The following is a 21,191-nucleotide window of genomic DNA, read 5'->3' as shown; positions in this document are numbered from 1 at the left end:
TCTTCTTTGATTAGTTTTTCCTTTAGGGCACTACCTCCCTCTGCTGATTTTCATTGTTGTTTTTCATTTCCTCTTCATGGAATATTTTGCCAAGGATGTTTTGTAGTGCTGGTTTTTTAACTATAAATTCTTTTAACTTTTGTTTATCGTGGAAGGTTTTTATTTCATCTTCAAATCTAAAGCTTAATTTTTCTGGATTTAAGATTCTTGGTTGGCACCCATTTTCTTTCAGAGCTTGATGTATGTTGTTTTATGATCCTCTAGCTTTCAGGATCTGTGTTGAAAAACCAGCTGTTATCCTAATTGGTTTTCCCCTCTATGTAATCTGATTCCTTTCTCTCATGGCTTTTAAAATTTTCTCCTTATTCTTTATGTTGGGCATTTTCATTATAATGTGCCTTGATGTGGATCTGTTGTGATTTTGCACAGTTGGCATCCTGTAGGCTTCTTGAATCTGGATTTCCAATTCATTCTTCATGTTTGGAAATTTTTTTTGATATTATTTCATTGAATAGATTGTTCATTCCTTTGATTTGGACCTCTATGCCTTTCTCTATCCCAATAACTCTTAAATTTGGTCTTTTTATGCTATCCCATATTTCTTGAGTGGTCTATTCATGGTTTCTTACCATTATCATTATGTGGTCTATGTTCTTTTCAAGATTATATATTTTATCTTCGTTGTCTGATGTCCTGTCTTCCACGTGGTCTACTCTGTTGGTGATGCTTTCATTTGAGCTTTTAATTTGATTTATTGTTGCTTTCATTTCAAGGATTTCTGTTTGGTATTTTTTTTTAGAACCTCTATCTCTCTGTTGAGGTGATCTTTTGCTTCTTGGATTTTTTTATGTAGCTCCTTGTCGAAGTGATCTTTCACTGCTTGTATTTGCTTTCTAATATCTTCCTTGAGTTCACAGAACATTTTAACCATGTATATCCTTAACTCTTTCTCTGTCACTTTTTTTCTTCAGTGGCTGCCAGTGATTCTAATGATGTGGTGTCTTGATTTGTTTGTGGTACTTTCTTCCCTTGTCTTTTCATGTTGTTTGTGTTTCTTTCCAGTTATGTGGGTCTTGGGTATTATTGTCTTTACCCTATAGGTTTATGGTGCTCTTGTAGGGTTCTAAGATTCCTCCTTTGTGGGGAAGGACAATATTAACAGATCCCAAAATCAACAATATCACCCATGAACAATTTATTAAGAAATTTACAGTATAGTCTCAATATACAGAAATGTTGTATTCAATTATTATCTAAAATATAGTTTCGTATAAAGGTTTACAGTTTCTGATGGTGGACAATGAACCAGGGCATCATGCTTGGGCGTAGGACAATACACTAAGGGGGAAAGATGTGAGGGTAGAGAGTTAACATATCTTAGGAAGTGTGAAAGAAAAATCTAATAAAGAGGGTTAGTAGCAAGAGAATAGTCAGGAAGTAATTTAGGGTAGACATGTATGTGGGAAGACAGTAGAGTACATAAAACAAACACACATGTATTTAGAAAAATACAGGATGTTAAAATAGCAAAATTTGGAGGGGGAAAGAAAAAGAAAGAAGAAAAAAGAGAAAAAGAAAGGGCATATACAACACCTCTATATTATATTATTTAGATAACTCAGTCCTCAAAATCCTATTTCATGCAAAGTCCTTGGTTTCACATATGTTGGGGATGTGAGGGCAGGAGGATAGAGGGATAGAAGAGAAAGAGAAAAAAAAATACTCAAAAGAAGAAACCAGGGTTGTTGCTAGTTTTAGAGATCCGTATCTTTTCTGTTTCTCTTCTCATCCAACAGGTGGGGTTGTCTGTTTAAGCTGGTGTCTCTGCCCTCAGGATGGTGTAGGTAACCAGGGTGGGAAGACTGGTCCTGGTGTAGGGCATCTGGAAGTGGGGAATGCCACCCACCAGTCCCTGCAGGGAGACTGCACCTCACGGGTCTCTTTTTGAGACCACTCGTCTGACTTGAGCGCCTGATACTTTTTCCCTCTCTTGCCTGGAGATTTCCCAGCTCCTGGTCTCTCTGTTAGGCTCCAAACTTTAGTCCTATCCCCTCTCACTTAGCAGTTCCCACCTGTGGGGCCTCTCACACCCAGGCTCACACCAGGTGAGCGGCACCCTGGTCACACTGCACACCTGCCCAACTGGGAGTTGTTTTTGTGTTGAGTGGTCACTGTGCTGAGTTATCACTGCTGGGAGTGGGGAGTTGGATACCTGGTACCTGGCCAGATGGAGATCTGATCTGAGAGCTGCCCCCACCAAATATGGCAAGAAAGGTTATTCAAGATGGAGTCGGTCTGCTTCCAGTGCCAGGGTGTCTGGTGAGGTGGGAGAAGCCGGGCTATGGCGTTGTACTGTGGGTAGGTAGTAGCCGAGTGACCTGCATGGGAGTGGAGCGCAGTTCTGCAGAGGTGCTGATAGATGGTTCTGCTAAGCCACTTGAGAGCCGTGCAGGCTTTGGGTTTTAGGAGCCAGGGGTCCAGAGTCCTGCTTGAACGCTAAGGTTCTGAGCCCTGCACAGGTGTCACAGTGCTGGTGACTTCTGTGGAAATCAGCTGTATAGGGGTCCTCTTAACACTCTCTGAGATGCAGCATTCCGAGTAGGTGAGATCTGGGTCACAAAATGACACAGGATGCTGCCTCCCTCTGCCCTGCCATCTTGGAATTCAACAGTGACTCTTGACTTATATTTATTTTCATTTTTGGGGACTGAAGCCAGGGCATCATGCTGGGCAAGTGCTCTGCCACTGAGTGCACCCCCAACCCTGAGTCTTGACTGTTAAACTTGCTTCAAAATTGATGATTTTTAGACAAAGATTTCATTGAATCAGGGGAAGATAGCTTTATGACCACCTGAACACTATTTTCCATAATCTCTCTGAAATCATTCATGTAGCTCTTTAGAATAAACTTTTTCCGATTTCCCTGTAGTTCCCCATATTCTCCACTTAAAGACTTCTTTTATTGGGTGTCACCTCTTCAGCTTCTACTCTTATTAGGGTGAATATATAATTTATCATTTAAATAGCGGCATGTTTGGGAACAGAGGGAGAACTATCAATAATTATGCCCAGAAAAGAGTTACAAACTAGAATTGTGTGAGACAAGAAGAGTTGAATGGGTAGTCTCCAAAAATTAAGAAGGAGAACGAAATGAAATACTTAAGTGAGACCGTATAATACACTGAGTACTGTCTACATTTTATCCCGACTACAAAGCTTTCTTCTGATGGAGAGACTTTGAGCACTTTCGGGAATGAATTGAGGTTCTGGGACATTAACCCAAGGGGTTAACATATAATAGTTTTAAAAGCAATTTTAGAAACTCAGCTCAGGACAGTTTATAATAAGGACTATTGCTTTAGCTATCTGAAGAAATGCACTTATACATGTTTTGGCCAAAAACCAAACATTAAAATCAATAATTGACTAAAGTCAAATATCACTAGAATAGAAAAAAAACTTAAGAAGAGAGGATTAAATTTGAAACCTTATCAAACATTTTAAAAGTCAAATTTGCAGTCTGACATCCTAGAGAAGGAAAAATAATCTTATCAGCTCGTGGATTGTTCCTGTGGTCCCAGCTACCTCTCTGCAATCCTAGAGGCATATGTGTTTTAACTGGTCTGATGTTTAGTGCACAGTATATTCCCCTATCCACTACTCAATAAATATCAAAAGTCCTGGCTCTTCTACTGCTGAAAATGTTTGTCAGTCTATAGTAATTATTTTGCCACTGTTAGGTTTTAGTTTCCATAGACAAAAATGCTAAGGAATTTACTTAAACTTGAATTTTGAATGGCAAGACCAAATTGTGCACTGAGTCATCTTGTTTTGCCAATATTTTCTTTTTTGTCCCCATTTGTTAGCTACTTTTATCCAGTCAGTATTTATTCAGACCCTTTTCAGTGGATGCATTGCTTCACAAGACAGTGAACAGAAGATAAAGATCCTTTCCCTCATGGAGTTTGTGGTCAGGAACTTGGGGAGTGTCCTGCTTTAGATATAAGGTGTCCCCCAAAAGCTCTTGTGAGAGACAATGCAAAAATGTTCAGTGGTGATTGGGTTATGAGAGCCTTAACTAATCCACTGATATGGATTAACTGGGTGGTAACTATAGGCAGGTAGGGTACAGCTGGAGGAGGTTGATCACAGGGGGTGGTGGTGGGGCTTGCCTTTGGGGTTTCTATATTTTTCCTGCAAGTGGAACTCCTTCTCTGCTTCTTGTTTACCCTGTTCCTCAACCACACCCTTCTGCCATGATGTTCTGTCTCATCTCTGGCACAGAGCAATGGAGTTGGCTATGAACTGAGACCTCTGAAACTGTGAGCGCTAAATAAACTTATTCTCTTCTGTATTGTTCTTGTCAGGTTTTGTGGTCACAGCACTGAAAAAAGTTGACTAAACCAAGAAGACAAACAATAACAAGACTATAAATTAAATAGCGTTGAAGTAGAGCTTGGTACCTGTTTTAGTCAGCTTTTTTTTTTTTTTCCTACTGTGATGAAATGATCTGACCAGCACAATTGTAGAGGAGGAAAAGTGTATTTGAGAGCTCATAGTTTCACAGGTCTCAGTCCATAGAAGACCAGCTTCATTCTTTGGGGCTCAAGGGAGGGCAGAACATCATGGCGGAAAAGTGTGGCAGAGGGAAAAAGCAGCTCACATAATATCAGAAAGCAGAGAGATCTCCACTTGCCAGATACAAATATATGCCCCAAAGCCACACCCCCATCCCACTTCCTCCGGCCACACCCTACCACTTTAATTACCATTCAGTTAATCCCTGCCTGGGGATTAATTCACTGATTTGGTTAAGACTCTTATAACGCCGTCATTTCTCCTCTGAACCTTCTTGCATTGTCTCACATATGAGCTTTTGGGGGACACCTCACATCCAAACTGTAACAGTACAGAGACAAAAATAAATCATGGGAGAGAAATATGAGACATCCATCAAAATCAAAGATCAATATTCAAAGGTGGATATTCGGGCTGGGGTTTTGGCTCAGTGGTAGAGCATATGCCTAGCAAGTGTGAGGCACTAGGTTCAATTCTCAGCACCCCATATAAATAAATAAAAAATAAAGCTCCATCAACATATAAAAATATTTTTAAAAAGGTGGATATTGCTTTTCAAGTTTTTATTTCTTGAATGACATTTGGGGAGCAAATTTGACATTTAACTGTAAATCTTCATAAAAAGATATGAAGAATTCCCACTTAGGACTTTCTCCCTCATTAACTCTTTTCTAATTGAAGTTAAATTAACTGAAAATCAAATATGGCTCTTAAAGTTTAATGATTTGAATGCTGGTATATCAAATGATTCTACAAAGATTTAACTTTTCATGTAATCTCAACTGTTTTTCATGTTACCATTTACAATTTTGTAGATATTTGGTGGCAGAATGATGATGTAGTATTTTTCTTGAGGTTACCTTCCAAACACACTCTTAGTATTTCTTTGTTTCCCCCCAGATATCTATAGTCCTATGTAGTCAATAATTTTTTGTACATAAAATGAATAGCTTTCCTAATAAAGTTACCATAGCACTTTCTTCTTGCAGTGTTACGTATGCATTTCTACATCACTTAACTGATAGAATTTCAATATGTAAAACACATGAAGAAATTTTCAGTCTGTTTCCTTCTAGACTGCTTATTGGGATTTTAAATTGCATATTCCATCACAAACAGTAGATTCTAATGATGCTCCCTGTTTGGGCTGCTCACATCCATACCGTGTTTAGATGAGACAGCAGTGCAAGTGCTCACATGATCATCTGTTGCATGCACATTCACGAAATGCCATAAGTGGTATGGGTTTGGATGTTTGTCTACTTGACTATTCAGCCTTCCAAAAACAGTATAAAACTGAAGGGTAGCAGCAGATTCCAGTCAAATACTGAGAACAAGGTAGAACTCTGATTCTCCCCTGCTATCTCAAACTCAATCATTCCTTGGAAGAAGCCCAAAAATGTCAGTCATTGGAATTGTAGCCTGCCAACCTTCTTCCTGTCTGGAGACCAAAAGCTGAATGTGGCATCAGCAAGAGTCTCAGCAAGGCCCACTCTGATACTAGGCAATACAAACCAAAGGGTTGCAGTCTTACCCTTATTTACCTATGAGTTTCTCCAAAATCTTGGGTCTTACTGGTCTATGTGCCCAATAAGCAGATGAGGGCCTCATGGCTTAATTGAACTGCATGGCTTCCATTAGGAGGAATGAGACCCAGTGGGATTTTGGCAAGTGGCTCTCAGGCTTCAGAAGTATTCATCCTCCTGGTACAACAAAGCTTAAGTAGACTTGACCACTGAGGAAGCTGGAATTCATGTAATAAAAGGCACTTAGGTTCTAATTCCCCTACTCGATTCATTCTCCAACTTCACAATCATTGATTAAAAGTTGAAACTTGAATAGAATTCCTTTTGTTTTTTTGATCCTGTGGTTTTTGTCTGCCACAAAATAGAAGTAGGTATTATGTACCATCAGCACAAAACATGAGAAAGAGAGTGGGAACCAAATTTGCCCCCAAATTTCTCAAAGCTGGTATATTTTTTCCTCCAAAAAGTTGGATGGTGGGTGATGTGTATTATTCGACTCAACAATTTCTTAGATGCTTTCTCTGATGATTTTATTGGGATTGCATCTTATTTTCTCATGCCTCTGTAGCAGCTTTCCTGTCTGAAATAACTTTCCTCCTCCATCATCCTTCCAGTTCCTCCCAGACTGCAAATCTTAGAGGAAACTTCCTTGAACTTTGGCTTAACGTCCTCTTTCCAAGCAACCACAAATACAGCCCTCATCTCCACTGAGGCTTCTTGAACACATGAGTCATACCTTGCCTGTTGGTCACTTTTCCTCTTTTTTAATAAATGTTATTGCATATATTTGAGGTTTACCACATGATATTATGGGATAGATAAAGTAAAGCAGTTACCATAATGAAGCGAGTTAGTGTATCTGTCATTCCACAGTTACTTTTATTTGTAGCAAGAGTAGTTAAAATCTACATAAGAAAAATCCTAACACATTATAATTTTGGTACTGTAGTCCTCATATTGTATGTTAGATCTCTAAACTTATTCATCTGCTATTTTTTTTTGAGGGGGGGAGTGGGTAGGTACCAGGGATTGAATCTGGGGGCACTTGGCCACTGAACCACATCCCCAGCCCTATTTTGTATTTTATTTAGAGTCAGAGTCTCACTGAGTTGCTTAGGGCTTCATTGTTGCTGAGGCTGGCTTTGAAATCGAGATCCTCCTAGCTCAGCTTCCTGAGCCGCTGGGATTACAGGTGTGCGCCACCACACCTGGCCACATCTGCTACTTTTTATTCTTTGAGCTATATTTCCCCAATTTTTCCCTTTCTCCCCAACTCATGAAAATCACTAATTATCTCCCCATGATAATCACTGATTCATTTCTTCCACCCAGACTCCACATATACATGAGGTCATGCAATATTTGTCTGTGTTTGGCTTATTTTACTTAACATAATATCCTCAAGGTCCACCCATGTGGCACATTGCAAGTTCTCTTTCTTTTTTTTAAGGCTAAATTGTATTCCAATTTCTTTATTCATTCATCCATTGACAGGTATTTGGGTTGTTTCTGTATCTCAGCTATTGGGAACAATGCTGCAGCAAATGTAGGATATCTAGGTGAGGTGGTGATTTCATCTCCTTTGAGTGTATACCCAGAAGAGGGATTGCTGTGTCGTTTGTAGGACTATTTTTAATTACTTAAGAAACCTCCATACTGGTTTCCTTAATGGCTATAGTGGTCCGCATTTCCCCTGACAGTGTACAAGAGTTCCCTTTTCTCTATACTTTCTCTAACGTATGCTATCTCTTGCTTTTTGGTGATAACTATCCTTGAAATATCTCAGTGGTTTTATTGTGTATTTTCCTGATGCTAAATCATATTAAGCACCTTCATGAGATATATTAGCCATTTTATGTCTTCTTTGGAGAAATATCTATTCAGTCCTTTGCCCATTTTTAAATTGAGTTATGGATTTTCCTTAATTCTAAGAGTTCTTTATAAATTTTTTGGTAATTTTTAATTTGTTCTTTTTAGTTATGCATGACAGTAGAGTGTATTTTGATGTGGAGTTACACTAGTTGTGTATTCATGTACGAACATAGGAAAGTTACGCCATTTCATTCTACAATCTTTTCTACTCCCATTTCCCCTCCTTTCCCTTCATTCCCTTTGTTTAATCCAATAAACTTTTATTCTTTCCTCCCCCATCCCTTATTGTATGTTAGCATCTGCATATCAGAGGGAACATTCAGCCTTTGGGTTTTTGGGATTGTCTTTTTTCACTTAGCATGATAGCCTCCAGTTCCATCCATTTACCAGCAAATGACACAATTCCATTCTTCTTCATGGCTGAATAATAATCAATTTGAAGTTTTAATCCTGTGTTAGATATGTGCTTTACAAATATTTTCCTCATTCTGTAGATTGCTTTTAATATTGTTGATTATTTCCTTTGCTATGCAGAAGCTTTTGGGTTTGATGTAGTCCCATTTGTTTATTTTTGCTTTTATAGCCTAACTTGGTTGCCCGCTTGGTAATCATGTTCTCTGAAGGCAGGTCTGATTTTTTTTTTAATATCCCCAGAACCTAGCACAGTGTTAGGCAAAACCTAGTAAAAGTCATTCTTCCTTCTTACACTATGACTGTGATGGCTGCTGGTAGTACTAGCACTAGTGTGGATTTTAATGCTGCTGCTACTGCCAGTGTGGCTGCTGAGCTAGTTTGGGCACCTTTCAGGCATGAGGAACAAGCATGCAGATTTTTACATTGTGGTCTGTTTTGGCTACCCTCCAGAGATGAGCATGACAGAGATGGGGAGGCATTCTGGGTGAGAAAGAATTGGGAAATTTATAATAGAAAAACCTGTATTATGAATTTGCTTTAACTTTTGGATTAAAAAATATATATGTGTGTGATACTTTCCATTTTTTTAATTGAGTATTTAGTTTCACCCACTAAAGGAATGATTGCCCTGAGCATGGTGATAATGGAAGAAGAAATGTGAACTTGAGACCACATCTTCTAGTACACATTTGATCAATAATTAAGAAAAGATTTATTAACCTAATGAACTTGAGCCAGTCTCTTATCCCTGTATACTTAGTTTTTTTTTTTTTTTTTTTTTTGAGGATGCAAAGAAGAAACAAATAAACGAACGTGCAAGTGACTTGTAAGCTGTCAGGTACTAGACAAAGTTAGATGTTATTATATGTCTGTGACAGAAATTTTCTTCTGAATCTCCTGTAGCACTTTGTGCTAAATGGCAAGTTTAGCTTGGTCTGTAAACGACAGCAATAGCCTGGTTGAAGTAAAAAGACCTAGGAATGAAGCTATGTCCTATCTCTTTACTGGTTATATGACCCAAGATAAATTATTGAAAAAACAACATTCACATGGTCCAGGTCCAGGGTTACCATGAAAATTAAGTGAAAAATATCTGTGAAGGCACCTGGTGCATGACAGGTATGTGGCCATTGATTCCTTACAGAGCATTCCTTCAGAGTGAAGACAGGGAGAGGTTCTGAGCAGGCAGCTCTTCTGCCCATGTGGCCCGAGCAAGTCCTGAAAAACCCCCTCACTGAATTTGACCACCAGACCATTAAAGCAAGACAGGTGAGCTCCTGCTGCAGCTGAATAGCTCAACGTTCAACAAAGTTAGCTCCCCAAGTCTTCTGAACCTGGCTGTTGGAATCAATCAATACATCTGTATGATTATTTATGCCTTGAGGCATATTTCAGCTGCACCTGAGAGTGGATTTTTTTCTTCAACTTTTTAAAAAAAATTTTTTAATGGTGAAATATTCCAGTCATGCCTTTCAATGGCTGGCAGAGTGAATTAATAGTAGTCTAATCACCGTGGAGACGCTGATGCCTCTGTGAGTTGGCACTGAGGCGAGGCTGCACGTCTCTGTGGGAATGACAAGTGAATGAATCTGCTGCTCACTTAACCTGCTGTTCTTTTTTCTCTCTGTTTTCTCTCCTAGGAAACAAATGGAAGACTGCTGTGACCCCGCCCATCTCTTTGCTATGACTAAAATGAATTCCCCCATGGGGAAGAGCATGTGGTACGATGGGGAATTTTTATACTCATTCACCATTGACAACTCAACGTATTCTCTCTTTCCCCAGGTTAGTATAGAGGTGGGCTTTTTTTTTTTCCTTCATTTTGACGGTTTCTCAAAATTCTTGATATCATAGGAAATTTTGCCTAACCCAATGGATGTTCTTTTCATCTTCTCTGTCCTCATTTTAATTTTAAATGCTTTCCCTTCTGTCTGTTGTTTTCGTGTGTGTATGTCGAGACCTCATGTTTTGACGCAAGGATGGAAGGAAGATAGCATAGAGCAGTAGAGTTGCAGTGTTCCTAGCTCTTTAGATTTGAGTCAGACGAAACCAAAGGCAGTAAGCAGAGATTGGTCAGGGAATTGTGGAATTCTAGTGCTCTGAGGTTGGCCCTGGAATGGTCGTGAGGATTTGTGATACTGGAATGTTTTCTTAGGACTGATGTTGCTTTCAGGGAATGGGGACCATATGGTGAGATGTTTGCTCCCCAGAACTCTCAAACATTAACCCTGTGGTTAGATTACTGCTATGAAGTGGAGGAGTGAAAGAATTCAATTTGACCACTTTTGAAGTGGTTTAAATCAAGCTTTGTTTACTTAATGTTTTTCTTCTTGGTTTCCTGAGCATTGAAATAAAATGCTTTACTAGAATATGTCTAGGCAGCAAGTGGGTGGGGGGAGCCGTGGGTAGTAAATCTGCATTCTAGGAAACCGTAGTTTCAGGGAGAGAGGATATTAGGGTGAAAATTGCCACTAGAGAGAAATTGGGAATCCAATCTTGGCCTTCCCTAGTACTCTAGTCACTCTTGGTTTGGTCAGATCCCACCAAAAGGATTAACAGTCAGGGTTGGAAAATGGGACTGACTTTTCATGGCTCTTTATAAATAAATAGCCAATGAGTCATAGAAGGAGGAATCCTGTAAATTCAGGCACGGGTTCTACTTGTCACAATTCCTACAAAACAGTCACAGTCTATAAAAAAGCCCAAACTTCCTAGTTCATCCTTAGGTGTGTTAGTCTAATGGAATGGTTTTAGAGTGTGTGTAGTGATACCTTTTTAAAACTAGGAATTAGAAGGTTTAATTAATTGCTAGTATTTGTGTACTTTCTCTCTCTCCATTATTCACTTGCTCTTGGGAGACTTCCTAATGTCAAAGGAAATGACTAAGAGTCATAAAATGTGGAATTGAATCCTGCCTGCACCTCTTACTAATTAAATACCTTGGATAAATCACCTAACTCTTCTGAGAGTCAGCTCTCTTCATCTCTAAGATAGACAGAGCAGCACCTATTCCATCTATTCACAGAGTGGTGGTGGGACCAGTTCAGATAATGCTTGTCAGTGTACTTTTGTAAACTACAAAGCATTATATAAATGTTGGTATTGATGCTGTGCTGGTTCATAAGGTACATCCTGAGCCTGAGGAATGAAGAGTAGGCTTATTTTTGTCAGGGTTTAGGCAAGGTTTGGAAATCTCCCTAGGTATTTTTGACAGAAAGATATTTCACATGAGGGATGAGGCTACTCAAAAAAATCACTGGAAGGATGGAGAAGTAAAAAAAGAGAGGGAGAGAGAGAGAGAGAGAGAGAGAGAGAGAGAGAGAGAGAGAGAGAGAGAGGGAAGTAAAAAAAAGAAAGAAAAGAAAATGGAAAAGTAGGAGTCAAGAAGTGACTCCTAGAATAATTGAGTTCAAAAATTTGCTCCTGTATTCCCAGCAGCTTGGGAGGCTAAGGCAGGAAGATTGCAAGTTCAAAGGCAGCCTCAGCAACTTTGAGACACTAAGCAACTCAGTGAGACCCTGTCTCTAAATAAAATACAAAATATGGCTGGGGGTGTGGCTCAGTGGTCAAGTGCCCCTGAGTTCAATTCCCGGTGACCCCTCCTTAAAAAAAGACAAAATTTGCTGCATTAACTGTGTTCTAGGAATTAGGATACTCTAACCTGCCATTGCCATTACTATGGCCACAACTGCCTCTAAGGAAAACAGAGGGCTTCACTTCTCCTCCTCCTTCCAAATCTCCTTTAAGCGCATCTAATAGGTAAAGATTAATTTACATCCAAAATGCTAGATGCATAGAGTCTTAAAGAGGCAGTTTTTTGACTACCAAGCTTCAGCAGGAAGCTGGAAGGAAAGTGCAATAGAATCTAAGCATGCCAATCCGCAGTATCTTCCATCTACAAAAATGGATAGCAACCGGCCAGAGAATGAAGCAGAGATAAGAAAACGATCTTCTTTAACAAGGAGAAAAATGTTAAAAAGAATTTCAAAAGAGGTTCTCTATAAATGAGAGCTTTCAGTTATATCAACTGACTTTTAACTTTATACTAGAAAATAGGCTTGAAGAAAAGAAATGATTAAAGACATAGAAAGTAGCCTCCCATCTTATCTGTCAGTTGCAGCAGCAGCAGCAGCAGCAGCATGGTAGGAAACATTTCCTTTTCAAAGTGTGTGCAAATGAATTCTGTGTCTCTCTTTGCCTGTTGCAAGACCAAAGAACCATCCCTGAATAATAAAGGAAAATGCTTTTGATCCTTAGGAACCAGGAGTCATTACATCATTCTGCTTGTGCACAGTCATTACAAGAGGCTAAACCAATTCAATGCGTAGATTTTTTTTTAAGTTACATGTGTATTTTTCTGCTGAGATCTTGAAATGATCAATTTTTAGAAATTCTGGAAAAGCAATTGCATCACAAAAATGATGAAGATTTCTCTGTGCCCTCATTCATTATTATTTGTTAGTGGAATGCTTTCAAGTTTGTTAAAAGCAAACCAAGTTTCTAGCTGATTGATATATTTCATTCATATTCCCTGTGGGAAGAAAAGAGAGTGTGCAGATTCCACAGAAATCAGGTGAATGGGTGAGGTGTAGTGTTGTGGGTGTGAACAAAGCATACCCCCCTTTCCTAAGTTTCAGCAAAATAATTCCAGGTCCTTCATTCTACAACTGAGATCATGCACCAGTGCCTTGGGCTTCCCCATTAAGTGTTCAACACATGTCAGCCATTGTTATTGTTGTTATTCTTTAACATACTTTCACCCATCATTATTGTCATTGTTGTTATTGCCAAGATGCAATAGAAGAAGAAAGGTGCTCTGTACATGGTGGAATGTAAACAGGTCCTACTCAGGGCTGTATATCCTCAGTAGGCTCCAGGGTACTTTGAGGTGTCACATTGAAGTGTTGTGATTACCAGTAATTAATTGCTTCTTGTTTGGACCCCCTGCAGCTTCCTATAGCTTCATTATTAAATTTTTGTATATATTACATTTTTTTTGAAAGTCTTTCTCTGCTGATCCCAGTACCACCTTGTGAGCCTTTGAGGAACAAGTTTTTTTATTTTGGGGCCAGTGCAGTGCTGCCCACCTAATAGCAATATTCATTTCCATCCACTCATCTTTGCCAAGGGTTCCCTATCTAGGTCCCATTTGGGTTGGAACACTGCAGTGTATTTGCATGAGTATAGGAGACTAAGCTGGAGTTTTTGAATGCAGCTGTATCAAAAAATCTCTACCAATATATTTCAGTGAAATATTCGTTGGATTTTATAAAGTGTGAAGGGCCATTTTAAACTTTCACATAGAACTTTAACAAGATGTGCTTTGTGTGTATGTGTGTGTGTGTGTGTGTGCGTGCGCGTGCGTGCATGCAAGTGTGTATTTGGAGAGGGCAGTGTGATGAGGTGTTTTCACTTTGAGAGTACCACATCCCCTGGATTAGGATTAGTTTTTTTCCTGTGTGGCCAAAGAATGTCCCTTTTAAGTCCACATGGTCCAAGGTTTGCAGGAATTATTCAATCAAGTCTATTTTGGCCTAAAATACATTGCTCAGGAAGTGCATGAGTTTCCTTGGAAATGAGCAAGGAATGTTAGAAACCACATCTGTGCTGATATAATCTGAAAAAAATATTCCTTTAGATGCAGTAAAGAGATGGCTGGCTCACTATTCTCCAGCACTGTGCTGCCTAGTCATGTGATGGCGATCATAGACTGCACCAGTTATGTCTCCTCAGAATCCTCACCCAAGGCCAAATGTAAAGAATATCAAAACAGCCATTAATGCATCTCTCACAGTCACTCATTGCCAGCTACGTAGGCCAGCCATAGGGTCCCCATCATGTTCCCCTTGGCCTGGCTCTGCCGCTTCCTTGGCCCACGGGAAATCCAGCAGGACATTTTGAAGTAGTTTCTCAAAGTGGCCTTGTTAAAATGAAAACACACATTTCCCTCTTTTCACAAATGTGCTTAGTAGAACTTTCTGAGCTCCTGGATATTTCTGAGTCTCCCAGCAATTTCTTTTTCTCCGAGTGAAATTCTGATCATACTATATAATAACAATATTATTGTAATCATTTTTCCAAATACATGCCTTTTCAACTGGAAGGAAACTAAGGGACTAATGTTGGTGGGCAGAGATCTTTGTCAGGCTTGTGTCAAGCGATGTTGTTAGGCTTTTTTTTGCTGCTTTTAACAGAAGGCTGAGGCTGGCGCAGGGATTTAACCACAAGAGTGCTTATTTATCTCAAGCGATATAAGGAATTAGCAGGTGGTTATTCAAGGTGGGATCTGGTTACACAGTGCCATCAGCTCCCAGACCCTTGTCTTTTGCTCATCCATCCTTAGCTGGTGACCAAGGAAATGTTCACTATGGATCCAGGATTCCTCAGGAAGAAGAAGGAAGAGGCTGAAGAGCAAATCCTGACAGAATGCTTTTTGTGTGTCATTGGTTGGGACAGTCACAGGGGCACTCTTAGCTGCAGGAGAGGCTAGGAAGTTTAGATTTCAACTCTAGGAAAACACATTGCATTTGCCAGCCTACACTGTCTGCCTCAGTTTCTTCACGTCATATCTCACTCTGTCTTAGAGCAACTGTGAGGTTATTGTTATTGTTTCCTCATGGGTGAAATGAAGATGGAGAGGAGTGAGGTACCTAATTTCAGGTTCTAGAGCAGGTGGCTGGAAGAGCTGGGATGTGAAACCTGACCTGATTTCAGAGGTTCTTTTGATTATTGTCTTACTTATTTCTTTAAATGATGTGCGTTCTATGGGCTTAGATGTTCATTCTTATCACTCAGTCACTTGAAACCATTTTGTGGGTATTTTACTTCCCTTATAAGAATACCCTTAGAAGAAAAGAAATGAATTACTTTCTTTTGCACTTATTTGGAGGGGAATACAGATTATAGATATTCAGGTTATAGAATCCCTTGTGATACTGTGGTTTCCCTTTGATGGTGAGCTCCCCAGTAGCCCACATTGAAAGGAGAAATAAGAGCAGTTATATTATTTTGATTTTTATAAAGGAAAAATCCAGCTTCTTAGAGGGAAGCAAAATTGTCTTTTGCACCTTTTTTTTTAATTGTAGGAATCCAGAACATGATTCTATTACCATTGAATAATTCAGATAATCTACCCTGTTGATTTTGGCCGAATACCAACATTAGAGAAGTATGCAGAAAATGGAGTCTAAAGATCTGAGTTCTGTGCTTGTCTTTTCTGATATTTGTGATCCTAGTTATGCAACCATTACCTCCTAAATTTTATAATTTGTAAACTGGGATGAATAATACCAGGTCTTTATATTTCATTATTCTTTTGAGAAATAAAATTAAAATGAGATTATGAGTATAATAGTGCTTTGTAATGTATGCTCTGAACAAGCACATGATAATATTATTACTCTTATTGTCTGCCTAGGAATTTATGGACTTTAGCATTTCCTTGACATTTTGGTAATGCCAGGAACTGATGGAGGAAAATAAAAACACCACTAGGGAAGGGGTGAAATCAATTCTCCAGGAGAGTGAAAAGAAATAAATCTGTTGAGTCTGAGATTTAGGGAAATGCCAAGTAATAATGGAGAAGGCTACAGACAATTATAAGGTTGTGTCATTATATTTGGATAATAATTAGGATAAACTAAAAGTATAATGTGAAATAAATTATTAAATTTCAGCAGAGTAAGTTCACATTTGCAAACAGTGGATTAGTATGCACTATTCTTCAAACTGCTCTGTAACCGAGGAGGAGAGAGAATCTTCCGAGGAGTTCCAAGTATCTCTTATCCTCATCAGGAAAGGTAATGACTGATTATAGGTGAGGTCATGCAGTGGAGCTGCCCAGCAGAGGAACTGAAGGAAAACAGAAGATGCTTTGCTTTTTAAATTGAGAAATGATTAAAAGTTTAGCTCTTTCTCTAATGAAAATGCGTAGGTTGCATATGGCTGAGAACAAAATGAAAAATAAATTTAAGGAATAGTCTGTCTTGCCATGGTAGAGACCTTTATAAAGTATTTGACAGTGTGTAAAATTTAGTTCAGAGACTGATTATGGCTCAGGCTTCCAGCTTCCTGGAAACAATTGAAAAGGATGCATGACATCAATTACCACCGAGTCAGATCTCATCTGGTATGTCTGACAAGAGTGATAACTTTTCTCAGGAGGAGTTTCTAGTCCATATAACATCCTCTTTGTGGGTTCAGTGACAGGGTGTTTTCCTGCAGCAAAAGCTGGTACATCTTTGTGTGTTTTTTGTTTTGTTGTTTTGTTTTTAAATCTTCTTTGCTTAGTTTCTTCATCTCAGTTTTACTTACTGGCAAAAGTCCAGGTGTAGAAAGGAATTTCCATCCTTTTTTTTTTTTTTTTTTTTTTTTACATCTGGTTTTGAGCATTTGTTTGGATACCAGGAAGCCTCTGTTTCATTTCTGCTATTAAATACTCATTTGTAATTCTTAGCTATTAGGAGTTTCTTAAATGCATAGAGATACATTTGATTAACTCACAGAGAGGTATTATAGCGATTCTACATTTTCTTTGGCTTAATTGATTTGGTTGAAGGATAAATAGGCACAGATAGGCCCAGAGGATATTTTCTCAGTGTTTGTATCTGTTCTGATTCATAATCTTCCTTCTGCACCTTGGGCAATTATTTGTAAGCAACATTCGAGATAGCACAGTAGTTTCCTCTTCACTCCTGGCCTGACTGGTTATACTCCCTTATCTTTGATGCTCTGAATTTCTGTACAGATTGGAGAGATTCATTCTAAGCTTGGTTTTTCCAATGGAGTGAGGGGAATGAGGTGGGTGTAGGAATAGAGAAGTAGGCAAGTGGGCTAAAGGGAAGTCCAGCCCATAGCCAGAAAGGGGTATTTAGAGTCTCATCATAGGAAACTAGCAATACCCAGAAGATAATAAGGAGTATCATGGTATGCCTATTGTATGCGGAAAGTAGAGACCAAAGCTGGGGGTGGATGGAGCTACACCCAGAGATCTAGTTACAGCAGTTGACTTCAAGTTCTCAGTCTCTAAGCTGGAAATTTTGGCAACTGGCAGCTTCCAGAGGTGCTGGTAGAAGGTTTGGGAACTTACTATGTATCAAGGCAGAGACTCAAGTGAACATGATGAGGGTCCCTAGTACTGGGGTCAAAACTAGGGACTGATTTTGAATCATGACTGAAGCACAGTTATAGGAACTTGGTATGTGCTGGAGGTGGAAATCTGGAAGGACATCCTGGGGCTATAAACTAAATTATTAGAACCATACTTTAATGCCAGGGCCAGAATGCTAAGATAACTTGAGGGTGATTCCCACACCTCTGGGTGAGCATTCCCAAATCATTTCCCTAAAGACCAAGATTGACTGACCCATACTTCCCAAGATTCAGTCTGAATTTGCAGTAGTGCCAGATATGGGTTCAGGCTGTACATAGAGGTTGAAGAATGAGATTTGAGAAAGCAGTAGAAATTTTCAGACAAAAACATGAGGTTCTTACCCTCTGCTATTTCTAGCTCCATGGATGCTGAATGTACATAGGAAGCTAAAGTGAAAGAGAATTTGAGTAAATTGTTAATTAAGAAATTATACTGGACTGGGTGTGGTGATCCATGCCTATAATCCAAGCAACTTCAGAGGCTGATGCGGGAGGATCTCAAGTTCGAGGCCAGTCTTGGTAACTTAGTGAGACCCAGTTTTAAAACAAAAAATCAAAAGGGCTGGAAATGTAGCTTAGTAGTGAAGTACCCTTGCATTCGGGGCGGGGGGGGGGCGGGGAGAAAGAAAGAAAGAAAAAGAAATAATGTCAGCTTTTTAGAAAAGTAGGTGAATGAATAAGTGTGGTGAAGAAATTTTAGGATAGATGGTTTATGGGTCAACATATGCTGGCTATGAAGGAAATAGAAGTGTTTTTCAGGCAAATCATTTTATAAATTGAAAATTCTTATGCATATTACTTTTCTTGCTAAATTTCAGTTTTCTCATGTGCCCAGACTCAGAGTTTATAGTTTTAACTCTTTTGTAAGGAAAAAAAATAGGTGCTTATAGAAAGGAAGTTGCAAATTATATTAATTTGACAATCTTTATGGTGTTGCTTGCTATTAATAGAGCACTAACAATCCCTTATAAAATATGTATTATTGGATTATTTTGCTTGAAATTTTTCCATTTCTAAGCTTTAGTCTTATCACATACATCTTGGGTTTAATCTACTATTCGAAGGATAGCATATTCACAAAATACTGTTAATTCTGAAGCTATAATTTATAAATTTCCTGATTTTTTTCATTGACTTTGACTATAACACCCAAGGAAAGTAAGAACTGAATAGCTATGGGTCGCAGATGTGTCCAGATGTCTGACATGGGGATTGTTGGAAGACTTTTTAAAATTCAAAGACAGATGATATTTATGCATTCAGGAAAAAATAAAATACTTGTATATAAGCCATAAAACTTGGTATAAATTGAGAATCTACAAACGAAAATCAGAGTTGAATTTAAATTTAAAATAAGGATTTGAGGCATCACGAACTGCCTTTCGCATTTGTAGGACATGTCAACTAAATGAATATGCCCCATTACAGCATAACTCTGCTGCCCCAGGAGTTTGATGCTTCTATGTAAAATCAATGTTAACAATACATCAAGTCACTATTGAGCAAATGCTACGGTGTGCTAGACACTATAGTAGTTCCTGGAAACATATGGTGAGGAAAAGTAGACCCAGTCCCTGCTACCCCTATATACAGTCCTGGATGTCCCATAGGTTACCACCTGTTCCAGTTTAAATCCTACCCCTCCCCAGCTTCTTTCCCTCTGTTTCTCTCTTAGGTAATGACACTACCATCTACCCGGCCACTTGAGTTGCACACCTGCATCTTGTGTTTGAATTTTACTTTCCAAATCCAATTTTATTATAAATATCTCTTGACTCCACCCTGCCTCCCCCTTTAAACCTCTCTACCACTGAGTTAGTTCAAGGTTTATCACCTGTTATCTGGACTCATTCAAGAGCTTCTGGAGAAGTTTCAACATTATGAACTTGCTTCCCTATAGCATCTGCTCCATTACTGCCAACTTTGTCTTTATGAAGTGTGAAACTGTTTATGGAACTTCTCTTAAGTCCTCACCACCTGCCTTGTAAACATTGAGCAAATTGTCAGACTTCACACCCACCAAATCTGCTGGATCAGTGTCATTGGAGAAGCCTCATGCTGGGAGCCACAGCCAATTAATATGATGCATGGCATTTTTGATTGAAAGGTGATGCCAGCTAGCCATTGAGATGATATGATTATGTTAAAAATTACATTCATATGGATACCGGACTCCTGCTGTTTACCTTGGCCTGCTGCGGGACTCCTGGAGAGTTCCCATTGGTTGGGAAAGTACAGTAGGAGGGAATTCCGGGGGAGGATCTGGCGCTGGGGTTCCAGGAAGGAACCGGCGGAACGCCGCGTCGGTGGATCTGGAATCTTCCCGGGCACAAACGTGGTATCGGCGGTTTTTTCAAATAAAGTTTGTTCCTGTTTGAGTGGCTCATGATCTTGTGCCCAGCCAGACTGCGGCAGCCTCATGGAGAGGGACAAGTAGCAGCTAGCAGATACTCTGTTGCCTTTTTGTTTTAAAAACCTTGACATCCTATGCATTCTAGACTCCAGGAAGAAGACCCTGAAACAGCTGGGACACCCCTCATGGTGTGATTCACAGACTGATATAATAGTACTGAGAAATGGCAGGACTTGGCTTCAGTTCATTTTATCAACTCCACATTTGGAGTTGATGGAAGGTCCCTATAGCCATGATTAGCAGCTGGGATACAAGCCTTGCAGATATAGTTCAATGACATAACTAGCTAGAAAAAGTTTCAGAATACCTGCTCACAGTTGGGCAAGAGCTAGCACCTTCCCTAGTGCCATGGGAATACTGGGATTTGTCTTGCTACTGACCAGGGCTGGGCCACAGCTGATTTCTTTCTTTTGTTTTGTGGTGCTGGGGACTGAACCCAGGGTCTTATGCATGTGAGGCAAGCACTCTTCCAACTGAGCTATATTCCCAGCCCTCCATAGCTGATTTCTTTGGAATGTTACAGAAGGCTACTTCCTTTTCCTGTTTGCAGGGGCTCAGACTTGGGCCAGTAAATCCTTCCTGATTGCCACCTGTAGTATAAAGCTCACACTTCTTACGATAGCACATGAAGTCTTTAAGATCTGAACATGTAACTACAACCTTATCAACTCCTATCCACCTTCTTCTCCCCAAGGGACTTGAATTTTTCCAGAACAAGTTGTATTTTTTCATTTCCTCTTCACTTTTGCACATGGTCTTCCCCCAGCCCAGAAATCCTTCTTTTCCTTGCTTATCTGATGAATTATGAGATCTAGCTAAAGTATCTTCATCTTTTCAAAACCTTCCCAGAGCCCTCTTCCAAATCTTCACTGTCCCGCATGTTGATTAAAAAGTTCTTTTTCCTTCTCCCAGATTTGTGCATCTCTCTCTTATTGTACTGTTGAATTATTTGTTCACGTGGTTTTTTGTGCACCTTGAAGGCAGCACCTGGTCATGGCCTAGCAGGTGTTAAGTGAAATTGTGCTGAAAGAGCATAGAATGGATGGCTCTTCTTCCACAGCCTTTGTTCCTCTTGGCATCAGTCTGATTCCTTTGAAAGGAGCTGCTGCATGTGCTAGAAGGACTTGCATTGCGCCCCATGCAAGCAGGAGCAATGGAGGAAGAAAGGTGAGGGAATGATAATGCATGGAGTTGGGATGGTATGTCGAAGTAACCTCTTGGTGATCAGAATTTCATCC

The 21,191-nt window shown here is 39.5% G+C and overlaps 1 protein-coding gene across 1 annotated transcript in view; it reads left to right on the top strand.

Annotated features, from left to right (window-relative positions):
- St8sia1 (ST8 alpha-N-acetyl-neuraminide alpha-2,8-sialyltransferase 1) overlaps positions 1-21,191 on the top strand; it is a 134,295-nt gene that overhangs the window by 38,523 nt on the left and 74,581 nt on the right. The window contains exon 2 of the mRNA XM_076852725.1: positions 10,031-10,175. Coding sequence (XP_076708840.1) covers positions 10,031-10,175 — 145 coding nt within the window. The remainder of the gene's footprint in view (positions 1-10,030; positions 10,176-21,191) is intronic.

This window comes from Callospermophilus lateralis, chromosome 4 (genome assembly GCF_048772815.1).
Source record: "Callospermophilus lateralis isolate mCalLat2 chromosome 4, mCalLat2.hap1, whole genome shotgun sequence".
Classification (NCBI taxonomy): domain Eukaryota; kingdom Metazoa; phylum Chordata; class Mammalia; order Rodentia; family Sciuridae; genus Callospermophilus; species Callospermophilus lateralis.
This window is presented reverse-complemented; position numbering and strand designations above follow the sequence as displayed.